Raw genomic sequence first — 16,246 nt, forward strand, 5'->3', positions numbered from 1 at the left:
TACCTGATATGTTTATGTGCTAGCATGATTATGTTGTATGTGATAGTGGTAGTAGGAGGGGACTAGTCCCCAAGTTCGGTTGTTAGGACCGAAGGGTAAGTCGGGCACCTCAGATATGTCTGACAGTATGTTTATGTTATGATATATGTGGTAGTAGTGGTAAGGGGGTGAAATAGTCCTCGAAGTTCGGTTGTTAGGACCAAAGGGTAGGTTAGCACCCCAGAACGGCTTGACGTGGGTAGGTCAGCACCCCAGAACGGCTTGACATGGGTAGGTCGGCACCCCAGAATGGCCGGACCGGGTAGGTCGGGCGCCCCAGAATTGCCCAACAGTATATATGCTATGTGATTGTATGGTATGTGGTATGATGGGGGAACTCACTAAGCTTCATGCTTACAGTTTTCAGTTTTGTTTTAGGTACCTATTCAACGAAGGGGAAAGAGCCGGCGCGGTAGCTGCACATCACACGCACATCAGATTTCCATACTATGTGATTCATGGGATTGTACTATGATTTTATTACTGTTCGATGATTTGATTTTGAGACATGTTCATGATGGTTTATGGATTGATATGATATTGACAATATTTTCAGTAAACGATTTTATAAATTACTTAATTAAAAACGAAATTTTTAGACTCGAAATTTGGGATGTTGCAATGATTTTGAAATTTCTTCCTTCAAAGTCCTTAAAGTAAAAACAACAATCTTTCTCTTTTTTATCAGAAAGAGAGATATGCATTGACATGAGTGATCTAGATGCAAAAAACATGATTCTTTTAGAGACTGCAAGTGAACTCCATGACTTGCAAACTCCACTCAATGCAATAAAATTAACAACCCAATTGCGTCATATCTAAAGAAAGCACATAATGGTTAAGAATTGACCAAGTATTAAAACTTTTTTTTGCTAGATGCATTATAATCACCATCACCATCATCATCATCATCATGACTCTGTTTTCTAATCATACTCCAGGTCTTCCCCATTCCTACACTTGCAAAACAAAAACAAATATGTAAGACTTTGGTAGATGCAAAATCTACATCCGATTCGAGGGTTATGAAAAAGAGACAAACATAAATGTATATGCATTATGCAGATGCTATCCTTCTTATATAATCATTTTTACAAATTGCAAGAAAAAGAGATAAGAAACAGAAGAACAAACATAAAGTTATTTACTATCTAGACTAGTTGTCTAGATGACCCAAAGTAGAAATCAACACTTCTAGAAAATATTGAATTTTTTGAGTTATTTTTTAATTTTCTCATTTGATCATGCTCTTGTTTGTCTTGATATAATGTATGTATACTCTTGTGTATTTTTATATACATAAAAAAAAACACTAGGGAGTTTTATTTAACATAATTTAACTAAAATTTATGGCTTTTGCATAATAACTAACTTGTAGAAACCCTAGATTACAAACCCGCATTGTTTCATACACCAAGATCATATAAGAAATCAAAATTGATTTCATGAAATTTAATTGACCAATTTTAAATGTATTCAATCAATTACTTAAAAGAAAATAAGGTCATAATTTGTTAGATTAAAAAGGAAGTGTAATACAGATTAATTTAAGTTGTATCAAAATGTAATGATGCAATGAACAACCTTAATATTAAAGCGTAATTTGAGAAATAAATAATTAACGCGTTAACAACTCCAATCCGTTGAGAGACATACCGTGACCGATGACACCTGGGCACAGCGGCGACCGACCAGATTTCAGGGTGAAACCGACATGCCAGAGGACATGAGAGAGTGAAGATAAATTGATCGGTATGGTGACGGTTTTTAAATTTTTGGTTAATATTCACAAATTTGATCTCATATATATTTTTAGAATTACACAAAATAATTTTAAAAAGTTACACTTTATAAAATTACCACTAAATTAAAAATGTTTGAGATTATGGGTGCTTAAAATAACTGAATAAATCATTTGAACCTTTAGTTTAATTGGTTGGACTTATTTGGTTTTTAATTTAAAATGATAATATGGAATTTTATTTGGTTTGATTTTCGGTTTGTATTTCAACCATTCAGTTTAATCGAATAAGTCGATGAAGAGTAAGACTTTAAAGTTATAAATGTTTTAAGTTACAGAATATAGACCATGTTTTATTTTTTATTTTGAGATCCATATTCATTTTATAATAAATTAATAAACTATTAATTTGTCGTCATATAAATTGCATGACTAGTTTTCTAATGCAACATATGATCGATAAATTTTAATGACGGACAAGCATTATGATTTTATATTAGGGTAAATTCCAAAAGGTCATTAAGTTTACACGAAAAATTAATTTTTACACTATGTTATTTTTTGTTTCAAATTAGACACTATATTTTCCAATTTGCTACAATTTTAATCATTTGACCAGTCAAATCAGTTGTTTACTGAAATGACATGATGACGTGACATTTTAATGATGCGATATGCTTATGTTTTAAAATTGAAAAAAATTACACAAAAACACACTATGTTTTTATTTATTTTTTTTTCAATTTTAATATTAAGATTTTTTTTCTTCAATTATGATACTATATATTTTTTTGTTCCAAATCGAACATCATTTTTTTTTCTAATTTTGTTTAATGTTGACTATTTTCTATTTGAAACTATATAATTTTTTTTTACATTTGAAACCGTATAAATACAATTTTTTTCATTCAAAAAGCATTTTTTTTTGTGTAAATACAAAGTTTTTACATTCAAACCATAATGTTATGTATAAACATGTATTAGTTATATTATAATTGTAGTTTTCATTAAATGCACTACTTTAAAATTTTGGAGGTGTGGAGTGTATAGATAAACTATTGCAATCTCGAGAACACAAAGATCCGCGCGGGGGAGGGGGGGTGGGGGGGGGGGGGGGGGGTATTCTAGGTTAACATTACTATGCAAAATCTTTTCTCTAAGAACATCGAACAAAACAAGGTATTCTATGTTTCTGAATTTTAGATTTTGCATGAAATCCAAATTAATTTTTCTTATTCTATCATCATGCCACTTCAGTGGCATATTGCCAAATAGTGCATGAACAATATAGTTATAATATAGTTAATACATATTTATACATAACATTATGGTATGAATGTAAAAATCTTTGTATTTTTTACAAAAAAAAAATATGGTTTTAAAATGAAAAAAATGTATTTATACGATATCAAATGTAAAAAAGATATTTATGCGGTTTCAAATGGAACAAAAAAATGATGTTCGACTTGGAACAAAAAAAAATAGACTGTTACGTCACTAAAACTGAACACAATTAGAAAAATGATGATTAATTTGAAACAAAAAAAAAATAAGTGTCAAAATAAAAAAAATGAAAACTTAGTGTCAAAATTGAAAAAATAATTAAACTTTATTATCTTTTGTGACATTTTTTTTTCAATTTTGACACGTCATCAAAATTAACACATTATCATGTCAGGTCAACAAGCAACCAAATTGACCAGTCAAGTGGTCAAAATTTAACAAATTAAAAAACGCATGTCATTTTGAGACAAAATATAACGCAATATCAAAATAGAAATTTTGTGTAAACTTAACGAGTTTTAATTTACCTTATCTGCTATTTGGCTTGTAATGAACCGATTAATGGCATTGGTCCTTTAGCAAGTTTCAGCACCTTACAAATATTATGTATGTATTTATTAATTATTTATGTATTTATGTTGGACAGTTGCAACTTGAAGTTCCACAGTACAGAGGAAAGTTGAATTGATGAAATCATTAATATATTTATGTATCTTTAATCTGCGTTTACATATCATACTTTGAGTAGTGTTTATTATGGCCCCCTTAATTGCTAACATTTATAGAAGACCATTTTAAATTAAGTGAAATATAGATGTTTATTATTCGGATTTAACCATACACCAAACCAATTAAACTGAAAATCGATCAAACCGAACATTATTTGGATATATAGGTTATGGTTAATATTGCGAAATCAAAAAACCAATTAAACTGACACCCCTATCAAAGATCCGAATAGATCTACCTATTTATATAGTCCCTCTAAATCCTATTTAGAGAGAATCTGAAATATGGTAGTTACCACGTTCCCATGTTTTGGATACTCTCACTCTCAAGGATATCACTGTGATGAAGTATGGATTCACAATTAATGAGAAAAAAAATGTTTTCGAAATGCGATGTACATTTCTAAACGCGTTGAATATTTTTTTATTAACTAGGTATTTCGTATGTGCTTGTGTAGTAATTATGTTATACATACAAGATATCTAAACATCTGATTGACTAAATTTACATGCTTCTTAGTTTGATTCTGTCATGTAATATTTCTCCATGTCAACAGAAAATGTCAGTCTTCTAAAAACAAATGTCTGTAGGATTCGTATAAAGAGAAAGAGACGCTTTATACGAACCACTTTTGACTTACATAATCAAAGATATCGATGGTTCAAAAAGAATCTGTGAAAGCTTTTGAGTCACCCACCATTGAAATCAGTAGTAAAAGCAAAAAAGGAAAAGGTGAATCAGAAACACCAAACCAGTTACTATAGAGAATCGCATGCCTGTGTCAGAACTCAGATACACTTTGCTTTAAAGCTTCACATAATAGAGTCTTTATTATGTACTTATAATATAAATGATAAACTATTTATTTAATAGAGTACATATGTATGATATTATTACATACCGATTCATTTTATCGTTTTAATAACTATCTTCTCCTTTTTGAAACTCTCTTTACAATAAGCTTGAAAAACCACCACACATAATACTTTGAAATGAGAGCAATGAAAGAGTTCGAACATGAAGAACTTGAAGAAGCAACTCATAACTATTCAAGGTCTCATCTTATAGGCAAAGGAAGCCATGGGTGCATCTACAAAGCCACTCTAAAAAATGGTCAAATGGTTGCTATAAAGACACCATCTTTAGGCCTTTGCAAGCTACAAGACACCTCCAAGATTGATAATGAAGCTCACATATTGTCATCTTTTGCACCGAACCGATTCTTGGTCAACTTATTCGGGACGAGTCATGACTCAGCCGGGCACCGAGTCCTTGTCATGGAACACATGCCCGGTGGAATGCTTCATGACTTGCTCCACATGACCATTGGTGGCTCGTCTCCACCATCATGGTGTAAACGAGCCACAATGGCAGTCCAAATAGCTCGAGCTGTGCAATTCCTCCACGATTCGAAGCCCGTGATTGTCCACCGCGATATAAAGTCCGAAAACATCTTGTTTGATTCGAAATCAAACGCTCGACTAGCTGATTTTGGGCTCGCAGTGTGTATAAACTCACCGAGTCAACAAGTTGACTCGGTGAGTTTACCTGCGGGGACTATTGGATACTTGGATCCTTGTTACACTACCCCGTGTAAGTTGAGCACTAAAAACGATGTGTTCAGCTTTGGGGTAGTGTTGTTGGAGATCATTAGTGGCACAAAAGCCATTGATGTCTCTAGGGATCCTGCTTCGATAGTGGAATGGTCAAAGGGTTTGATTGGAAAAAATCAAATAATGGAAATATGTGACAAAAGGGTCAAGATGCCACGTCATATGGAAGACCGGATACGACATATGTTAGTTCTAGCTATTCAATGTGTGTCATCAGATGAAGAATCACGGCCATCCATTACAGAAATCGTTACCAAATTGGAAAGATTTAGATTTACAATATGGGGAGATAAGATAAAAAGTCTTGTTCTTTTAAAAAGCCGAAAAAAGCTTGCTTCAAATATGTCTGCCACCACCACTAACACGGTTGTCGCCACCACTTTAGGTGGTCATATTAGTGTCACAAGAAGGAAGATCTTGCTGAGAGAAATACTTATAGGTACTGTTCTATTGCCCTGAAGTGTACATTGTTTTGGAAAGAGAGACTGAACTTAATGTAACTAGGCTGAGTTTATAACTCGGGTGAACTCTAACGACTGCTTTGAATGATGTGTGAGATGTTTATATATCAAATGAGTTGTTTAATTTCAGATTTTAATGATGGTTTCTTTAAATGATCAATAAATTATCTAATATATGCAATATATTGACATGTACAGAAAAATTTAAACTCATAATTTAAACGTAATAGAGATGTATGAACAAATGATGGTTAGAATAAGTTTTTTTTTTTTTTTTTCTTTCTCATTTAAGCCGGAAAGTTTCTTGAGGAATATATGTTGTAACTAAAGTAATGGAACGGTTAACAATTGAGGCGAAAGTTAAATAAACAAAAAGAGAGGGACATGTTTTGTCAAAGTCTCAAAAATATAAATTGTAAACAGATCGAAATTTTGGTAGTAATTTCGAAATCGTACTAACAGCAATCAATGCCAAAGTTAATAGCAGTTAATGAGCAATAAAATGTTACAACTTAGAAATGTCTCGTATTAATATTAATTGTGATATAAACACGAATCATATTGGAGACAATCGAGTATGAAGAGGTTTTTTCGAGTTTCACATGAAATGAAAAGGTAAAATTGATAAAGCTTTGAGTTTATAATTGTAAATATTTAGATATTGTGCTTGCAATTTATTGTTTTTTTGTTTGACTCTTTGGCCGTGTTTTGCAAAACTAACAGAAAGCTTTCTATTTTATTCCTGCAGAAATATTTGGAAAAAATAGTTGGTAGCCACAAGCTCTAAGCATTTTATAGAAAAAGTTTATTTTGTATACCAATAGGTGAGAATCACAATTTTTATTTATTTATTTTAAGCAAAGATAGAATTTTTATTCTAAAAAAAAAACAAAAACAAAAGGATGCATTTTGTATATAAACTAAATGTGCTTACAATTACAAAAGTACGTTGGCCAAAACTGATTTCTTCCTAACGAAAGAATTTGCTTTCTTTCCTTTTTGTATTCATCAAATACAATATGAATGTGAAATTGAGATGTTTTGATGAATTCATTCATTCATACAGACAGATCTTGTCTTCTCAAAGGGATGCCATCTTCATCATCCTCCTCTGTTATGCGTTTTGATAATCGCCCTGATAAAGTTGTGGGACCTACATTTCATTAAAATATATAAATATAAACTTCCCATGTGCCTGTTAAGCTCCCTTTTGAAGCTTATTGCGAATTTATAATCTCTACAAATTCTTTTAAGAGTATGTAAAGAAGAAGCATATTATATTATACCATCAACCATGTCTTTGGTTTTGTGAAGAAGAAAGGTTCCAGCAAGAATGGTCACAAATCCACATAGTTCAGTCACAATCTGAGTAGGATTCTGCCCATCCCAATCCTGTTTCACTCATAGTAATTGTCTATTGATTTGCAAATAATAAAAATAAAAATAATAATAATAATAATAATACCTTGAACATGATCACACTTGCCAAGATAGTAAGAGATGTGAACATAGTGTAGTATATGGGAGAGACAACAGCTGTATTAAATGTATCAAGCGCCTGCATCCAATATTTTCAACAAAAACTAGGACCGTTAGTCAACTTTGACTATCTGACCGACATAGTGACACTGACAGTGACTGTGACTGTTCTTATGTGTGAAAAAGACATAAATGCCCTCCTCGTATGTTGTAAATAGATGGAGGGTAATTAATGTACCTTGTTGAGATAATTCATTTGAGTGATGACACAAAGGAGAACAATGAAGGTAAAAACCCATGTTTGGGGATATACCATCTGATTCATTCCTGAAAAAGTAAGCTTCAAAGCAATGCCAACGGCTTTCACACTCATCACCTGTGAGAAATGAAACCTTTTATTTGGAATTTATTTAAAATAAATAAATAAATAAACAAATACATACCGATAATGAGCCTACTAGTGAACATACTCCAATATAGCACATTATGTGTGTCTGACCATATATAGGGATATAGCAGAATACTATCATAAAAACAGCCATCAAAACCAGTACTGCATATAGGACGAAAGCTGCACAAAAGGAAAGATGATTATAGAAACTATAAATATTAAAAATAAAAATCTACTTTTTTTAAAATTAAAATAGTCTAGGGAATTGTAAGGGACGAAACGTTAAGAAACATTGAAATAGGGATGAAAAATGCAAAAAGATTATGTTCTAGACCATGACCAAAAGAATCAAAATAGTATAGGGACCAAAAGTGTAATTTACTTTATGTATGATTACACAAACTATACTATTGAATAATAATCTGGTTTTATAGATTAAAATGATGGAACGAGTTGTAAGAATTTGAATACATTTTGAGCAATATCTATTTCTTTTCATACAAAAAATGTTAAGATAAGAAACAGGGGAAATAGGGAAGATAAATGCAAAAAGATTCTTTTCTGCACCATATCCAAAAAGAATGATATTGCAAAGGGACCAAAAGTGTAATTTACTCTATCTTTGATTAAAAAACCATACTATTAAATAATAATCTAGTTTTCTTAAATTAAAACGATCTAGGGAGTTATAAGAATTTGAATACTCTTAGAAAAATATCTATTTTTTTGGACGAAAAATGCAAAAAGATTCTTTTCTGTACCCTATCCACAAAGAATGATATAGCAAACGGACAGAAAGTGTAACTTACTCTATATTTGATTAAAGAAACCATAATATCAAATAATAACCTTTCTTAAAATAAAAACAATCTAGGGAGTTGTAAGAATTTGAATACACTTTGGATGTATTCTATCATCTTTAGCCAAGTTTCAAAACTTTACACATTGACCAATTAGAGATGTAATATACCCAAGTTAAATTGGTCGAATTGCAATCTATAACAAAAAAAAATTGTAATTTTACACATAAAAATTGTCAAAATGAAAAACATTTACCTGGCTCTGTGGCAAGATCCCATACTTCTGTCACTGATTCCATCTGACGTTCCTGAGGAGCATGTAGAACAATTGTGGTGGAGCCCACAACACATAAAGCGCAACCAAGAATTCCAAAAATATGCAGCTTCTCTCTCAAAATAATATATGCAAGCACAGCACTGCAATATATCATCATGTTGACATGTCAGTATTTCACTTTCACATACAGAAATAAGCTTATGGGGATGGATTGAACTTAAACAGATTATGATTTTTAATCATGTTCATGCCTGATTATAATGCTGAGAGCCCCAAGAGGAGTGACCAGAATAGCTGGTGCAAATGCATATGCAGCAAAATTTGCTATCTCTCCAACAATCACTGTTGAAACAATCAATGGTGGTTAAATTGTAACATATTGTGGCTCATATTGCCATTAAAGTATTAAACAAAAGGAGAGAAGAAAACTCACTTGTTGTCATGCCTACCCACCATAGAGGCTCCAATAAGTATGAGTATCCTCCAACTCCTGACAAAAATCATTAAATCACAAATTTGGATGATCAATCTTTTTAAGTATCCTAATAAATGAACTGTGTGTTACGAATTCAATGCCAACGTTTTCCATTTAAAGGCAAAAGAAGTTTTGATCACTTGATTACAGGTGTTTAATACATCATTAAATCTTCACTATAGGTCAAAACAAAAGAGGATAATCGATTTAAAAATGAGTCTGATTAACCAAATGATGATGTACAAAAAGCGTGTATCAATACCTGCCCTGGTACCAGAAGCACCTGCTTTTATGAGACCTTTTTTCTTAACAATGAAGCTAGCACCGATAAACAAACTAGAAGACAATGCCAAAATCAAACCCTTGATATTATCAGTGGACATGCCCCTGTAAGCATCCCTCCAGACATGGGCTGCCATTCAACGCCAATTCAAGGAAAACCCTAGTTTCCTTTTTTTTTTTTTTTTTTTTTACTTTATTCCTTTTCTATCACGACGCCATTATATTTCACATGAGAAACAATGAAATTTGAGCGGAAAACGAAAAAATGAGATCGACTGCTCCGATTGAGATGGTTTTGAAGATCGTGTCGCCTGTCGGCTTGAGGAAGTACGAATCTGATTGCAACAGCTGAGGGTGTTGAGAGAGTATGATTCAGTTTCTTCTACAGATCGGGGAAGAATGATCATGTGGGGTAACGAAATTTGATTCGATTCAAGTGTTAGTGACGGATGAATAGATGATATACGTTTTGGTGAAGAGGGGATTGGATTTTGTTTTCGAGTAATTTATTTTTTTTATTGTCTTTCCTTTTTTGATCATCTGATTTGCAATAAACGGTCGTACGGATTACCAATGAAAGGTAAATCGTGAATCATATTCCTCGTCTAGTAAAATCGATTTACGTCAAAATTTTCAACTTGTAAATTATAGAGATAGTTTTAAAAGTTAAGTTGTCAAGGTTCTTTTATCCTATAAAATCCATGTATTATATGGGTTGATTAAAAAAGAAATTAAATATTAAAATATAAATAATAAATATTTTTTAAACTAAAATTTTGAAATAATAAATAAATAAATATATTAATTGTAATTTAATATCATGTTTATGACATTTAATACTCTACATATATAAATATATAAATATTATACAACTTTTTAATTTTAAAATTTGAAAAACCTAACAATTAACATGTGAATATTATTTATTTTAAAAATATCACAAAATGACATGTGTCAAAACTCATGAAATATTGACATGTGGTGGATATTTCATTTATTATAGTTGATTAGTGGGCTAAGAAACCTTTATAGTAAGTTTATATATCATTTCTCTTGATACGCCCTTTAAAGCCTAGGCTTTAGTTGATTAAAGGAATTGATCAGGTCCATGCGTGCACCTAGTCTAACCTATGAGGCTATGAGTATTTGATACTTAGGAAAATTCTAAGCTCCCTCATTCTCTATGTGATTTCTTTTCGGTTTCTAAGTATTGACCGATCCCCGCAGTTATTCCATGTTTAAGATCAGCCGTCGATGATAACACTTATAATATATATATATATATATATATATATATATATATATATATATATATATATATATATATATATATATATATATATATATATATATATATATATATATATATATATATATAACACCCCGACTCTCATGTATTAATTTTACAGCTTTATTTTCATATTGACCACGTGTTTAAGTGACCAACTCGCCAAGTCGGAGTCATGACTCGACAAGTTGGAGCTGGAGGATGAAACCCTAATTTCCGGGGTTTTGCACCCTATTTAAAGGGTCATTAGCCCCCCTTAGCCTCCCTTACAGCCCCCTTTGAGTCCAGAAACCCTAAAATGCATTTTCTCTCCATATTTGTGTACCATCCTGTTCCGAATCGGGGAGTCGGTGATCTTTCCACCCCTTTGATTGTTTCTTGGTAATCATCTTCCTCTAGCAACCTTTCTATCTCTTTTAAGTCCCTTTCAGTATCAAAATTCTCTTTCAAGGATAGTAGAAATTGATTTGGATTCTCTTCTTGTAAAAGCGCAAGCTCTCTTTCTAACACTTCATCATCCAAATATATTGAGGAAACTTTATCTTCTTTTGTCTCTTCATGCTTTTGCTCTTGCTCAGCTTTAAAAATCACCAAATCATCTCCCACCCCTCGATTTGGTTCATTCCTTGGGTTATGATATTCTTTAGAGTGCTTAGAGAATTCTTCAATTAGTGCCTTTATCACTAGGGGTGGCTTCTTTGTGAGAGTTCCTTGTGAATCAAGGAGCTGTCTGGTTGTTACATTAACTCCATCATAGAAAATGGGGACTTCTTGTTGACTATTTAGATCGTGATAAGGGCAGTTCCTTAGTAAGCCTTTGTACCTTTCCCATGCCTTATATAGTGACTCACCAACTTGTTGCTCAAAGTTTTCTATGACCTTTTTCAACTTTGCTATCTTTGATGGGGGGGGGGGGGGGGTTGGGGGCAAAATTGATCAATAAATTCCTCTTTCATCTTAGCCCAAGTGGTGATGGATCCTGGAGGGAGTGATTTTAGCCAATCTTTTGCAGCCCCCTTAAATGTGACTGGTAGAATACGAAGCAAAACAATGTTGTGTGCCACATTAGGGACATTGAAGTAGTCGGTTATATCGTTGACGTCGTCTAGATGCTTGTATGCGTCTTCATGATCCTTCCCGTAGAATGGAATTTCCTTAAGTTGAGTAAGTATGTGGCCCTTAAGTTCAAAGGTGGTAGTTACGGGAATCGCCGGTTGCACGAGTCCTGGGCCGTATCATCTCACATCCTTTTCTTCCATTCACCCATGGGAACTTCATCAATGTTAGCCATGGGGTTAGCTAGTTCGCCTTCTAAATCGCTTCCTTCTTCAAACTCGCTTTCTTCCCTTCCGGTTTCATACTCTGTATCCTCCTTCTTCGGGCCTTCGTCCGCCACTGAAGAGATGCTGGATTCTCCTACTTTCTTGCCCTTTTTCTTACTAAAAATAGGTTTGAGATTCTTCAACGGTGAATTCTTCGATGTTGCGGTTTCTCCTATGGTTTTGCCTTTGTTTTTCCTCAAAGTTGCTTCCGGGTCTTCAAGTGGTGGAATCAAAGGTGTACCTCCTCCTCTGGTTATAAACGAACTGCAAGCAAAATAGAAAACACGCGTAAAAAGAGCAAAAATAAACTAAAAACGAAACTGAAAATCAGTTGTGGGCTCGCTGAGTAGCTTCGATTGCACTCAGTGAGTACAAGGCTAGAACAAAAACAAAATAAGATAAAAATTCTAAAAACATATAAACTCAAAACTTAACCTAATAACTAAATTACTAATGCAATAACTTTGTGCAAGATAGATCTCACACAAAGGACCAACAATACTAGAAGTTAGAATTAATATTTGAACCATTCCTCGGCAACGATGCCAAAAACTTGATGTGTGTTAAACGAACTAGTTTTATCCTAATTTTAAAATATAAATTAGACACACAAAAGGCAGTGGACCTGCCAATTGGTGGTATAGTGGAATAAGCAGGGTATCGAACTCAGGGAACGGTAATTAAACTAATAACTAGAATTAACTAAAACATATTGCTAATATTGCGTAATATTTATTATAGAAAACAAAACATGTACAACATTAAAAGAAACCCATGAGTAAATTCTCCTTTGTCAATTTCCTTTCTAATAGAATAACCTGAATGTAGGAACTTTAAGAGGCAGCAGGGCATGGAAGGAGGTTGCTAGAGCTGTCAAAACCTGCACAGGGCAAATCAGTAACTTAACATGCAATACAGCTGGATGACTATGATTAAAAGAATAACCACAAGTTTTTATTTCAATATTTCTTGATGCAATATTTGAGTGATTAAACAAATATAAACCATGATTGGATAACATCAAGTGAGCAAAAGTAATTACATTGACTGACTATGCAGTAAAAAAATATGTATTGCTTGAATTATGTTATACTAAATCAATATGAACATTTTGTTGATGAGAATGCTTTCGGCAAAAAGACTTCACTCTATCAAGAGCTTCTTCAAGAGAAGATGGGTCTGCAACAAAAGTTACACGAATCCAGTTTTTTCAAACCTACAGTAAGTCCTGCAAAACCCAAAAAGAAACATATTTATTAGGTCATTATAAAATTCAACAAAATGTTACAAAAGGATTGTAATCACCTGGAAGAAGAATCACGGATTCCTCTTTGGCTAGCTTGAAATAGAAGTCAATATTATCACTAATATCTTTTAGTAAAGAAACATTCAGTTTAACCTACACAAAACAAAAGAAACAATTTTAACAAAACTTGAAAAGTATTTACCATTAAATTTAAACCAAAACACCTAAACCCTTACCATAATAGCCATAGCTCCCTGTGGTTTTTCTGGGCATGTCAAACAAGGAATTTCTTGAATTTTCCTGAAACAAATATCTGAAGTGTTCTTCAGTATGCTAAGAGTTCTTGTAAAGAACACTTCTTTCATATCATTAAGGATCCGAGGAATAGCTGCCTGAAACATTAAAAATGTTTTTTTTTTTAATCTTTTTTAAACCTAAAAAACTTATGAAAATGGAAGTTAGGGGACAACTTAAGTTGCACCATGTTGAAGTTACACAAAGCATTAAATCTAGAAAGAAATATAAAAGAAGCACCTAAATAAAGGTTGTTGGACCATCACATATATCAAATTACTTCTTTAGGCGCTCAATGTTCTGAGAAAAAAAGAAAGATTATTTTACAATATAAAATATTTTTAATATAAAAAAAGTGTCAAGTACCTTTGCATTCTTGAAGATGCCATTAGGATCAGTTGTAACAAACCACACGAGCCTCTAACTTGGCACTATCCATCTTTTTGACAAAGAACCAGTGTTAGAAACCATTGTTGCTGTCTTCAATGCTTCAAGATTTTTAGGACGAAGTTGCCAGATTTGCTCATATGATTCAGCAACCTTGTGATAGTTTCCAAGCTCACCATAAATCGAGGCACGGTGATATCTAAGATTCACATCTTCCAGATCCGCACTTATTGCTCGGTCAAGACAAAACCAGGCTTGTTTATGGTTCCTTAGTTCCCTGCATATATTATCACATGGTCATTTTTGGTAGAAAAATGCATCTAAAATGAACGTGTGTTATGTTGGAATCACTGGTAGGATTTTATGAATTCAATTCCAATTCCTGATGAATCTAACCACCTAATAATAGGACTAAACATCAAGACTGAAAAGAAAGTCTAGATGATGGCATACCTTTCTTTTTCTTCTCATTCCATATGTCATTTCAGCCAATAATTCTTCAAAGTTTGCTCCAGGGAAATCCTCTTGTCGCAACTTCTTTTCAAGTGACATTCTGGCACAATGCACAAACTTTATAAATCTTATTCTAGATAGTATCATATAAATTATCAATATAAGCCAAGGTTGCAGAAAGAAGGCCTATTTAAAACCAGTTCATGAATTGGAAAGCAATAGAAAATGATAATAATTACCCTTCTTGGTTGTAACTGAGGTTAGCTTTACACATTTTAGCAGCTAAGGCTTCATGATCGGGTCAAAAGTTTGTGTGTGTCGTCAAACATGAGGAAAGTATGTAAAAAATAAGATACATTCCAAGTTTATTTTTTTCATACGAATAAGTTGAAATTATAATATGAAAATACATTTCATTGATTTTATTTTAATGACTTAAAATTTAAAATTAGTGATTGTTATTATTATTTTGTTTAATTTACAACAAAAAGTTGAATGTAATGGCACAAAGTAAGAAATTACCTAAAATTATGTTCAGGTTTAGTGTTTTTGATGAGTATTTCAGTCAACATAGTCAAAGGGGAAACATAGAGCAGGCTAGTAAGTGGGTGATGCCTCCGCCATCTCTTACTTCATATCTCCAGATGCCTTCTGATTCCAGTGATATTTGTATCTACATGAGAACAAATGAATTGCCATAAAAAATCACCAGCCAAAACTGAACATAATTTTAGGTGCACTGAGAAAAGTCAAAGGGGTATATTACTATATTATATGGTAGTTTCTATTCAGATAAGAATATGTGTATAAAGTTATCATATATAAGTGTTGATATGTTACATACTCTATTGATGTTCTTAGCAATTCATAGACCATATCCGTCTGTAACATCAAGAAAAATGAAATTATGTGTTTAAGTATTTGAAATATAGAAAAAAGGGACATCAAAGTCATAATTATGGTTATATATTCTTGCCATCATCTTGTAACGATTTATATATTCTTGCCCATAGCCCCGCCTTTCCATGAGCTGCAATCAAAGTCATAATTATGGTTATTCCTTTGATTTGAAAGTGGCATACTGTAAGAACTCAGACATGGCTAAAATGGAGATAACATGGATAGATATATATACCTTAAAAAAAATTAGATTCCAGATCAGATTGAGAGCTGAAGAAAACTAATATATGAGATTTAAAGAGACATATGTTAAGGTAGTATTTGGAGGATGTAATATGATGGCATACACGTTCAGAAGGCTATTATCTATGAGCAACTTCTTGAGTTCAAGGTGAAAATTTAAAGAAACTAAATCTTTATTCACCAAATTGATATTACCAGTCTTGGAGGTCTTGCTTTTCCTTCCTTAACAGATAGCCCCTCCATCTCAGCTTCAAAGTTATTGATTTGAGAATCCAGCTCACACACCTAACCAATAATAAGCATTGTCATATATAATGTCTAAATGAGGATCGACACATGTAAATAATAAAACAAAGGGAGGCCTTTAAAGTAATAGTATAATGCTATAAAGGCAGTAGTTTTTGGATTATGTGTCTAAGTTCATAACTATTTCTGGGATGTACTTGACCCGGTTGGCATGGTCCATTTGGGTTGCATGGCAATGCAACACTTGGATAGACTAAATGAGAGAAAGGACACTTAAGGATTATTAATATATTATA

General features: G+C 32.6%; 2 protein-coding genes across 2 annotated transcripts; one reads left to right on the forward strand and one right to left on the reverse strand.

The window, feature by feature from the left end:
• The first annotated feature begins 4,714 nt into the window (after positions 1–4,714).
• LOC111888239 (serine/threonine-protein kinase-like protein At5g23170) lies at positions 4,715–6,031 on the forward strand. The gene has a single exon (XM_023884368.3). It carries the CDS (start codon positions 4,786–4,788, stop codon positions 5,863–5,865), a length of 1,080 nt encoding a protein of 359 aa, XP_023740136.1. The 5' UTR covers positions 4,715–4,785; the 3' UTR covers positions 5,866–6,031.
• Positions 6,032–6,758: 727 nt separating this feature from the next.
• On the reverse strand, positions 6,759–10,093 carry LOC111888242 (probable magnesium transporter NIPA4). Its single transcript, XM_023884371.3, has 9 exons — positions 9,552–10,093; positions 9,248–9,304; positions 9,066–9,156; positions 8,794–8,954; positions 7,790–7,917; positions 7,585–7,722; positions 7,333–7,425; positions 7,154–7,259; positions 6,759–7,020 (listed from the first exon to the last, which is right to left on the reverse strand). Exons 1-9 carry the CDS (start codon positions 9,706–9,708, stop codon positions 6,926–6,928), a joined length of 1,026 nt encoding a protein of 341 aa, XP_023740139.1. The 5' UTR covers positions 9,709–10,093; the 3' UTR covers positions 6,759–6,925.
• Between the last annotated feature and the right edge of the window lie 6,153 nt (positions 10,094–16,246).

Source organism: Lactuca sativa, chromosome 9 (assembly GCF_002870075.4).
Source record: "Lactuca sativa cultivar Salinas chromosome 9, Lsat_Salinas_v11, whole genome shotgun sequence".
NCBI lineage: Eukaryota > Viridiplantae > Streptophyta > Magnoliopsida > Asterales > Asteraceae > Lactuca > Lactuca sativa.

Coding starts and splice junctions, on each gene's coding strand:
- LOC111888239 (XM_023884368.3), top strand. CDS start 4,786: ATGAGAGCAATGAAAGAGTTCGAACATGAAGAACTTGAAGAAGCAACT.
- LOC111888242 (XM_023884371.3), bottom strand. CDS start 9,708: ATGGCAGCCCATGTCTGGAGGGATGCTTACAGGGGCATGTCCACTGAT. Junction 7,723..7,789: donor CACTAGTAGGCTCATTATCG/GTATGTATTTGT, acceptor CATTTCTCACAG/GTGATGAGTGTGAAAGCCGT. Junction 7,260..7,332: donor CAAGTGTGATCATGTTCAAG/GTATTATTATTA, acceptor TGAGTGAAACAG/GATTGGGATGGGCAGAATCC.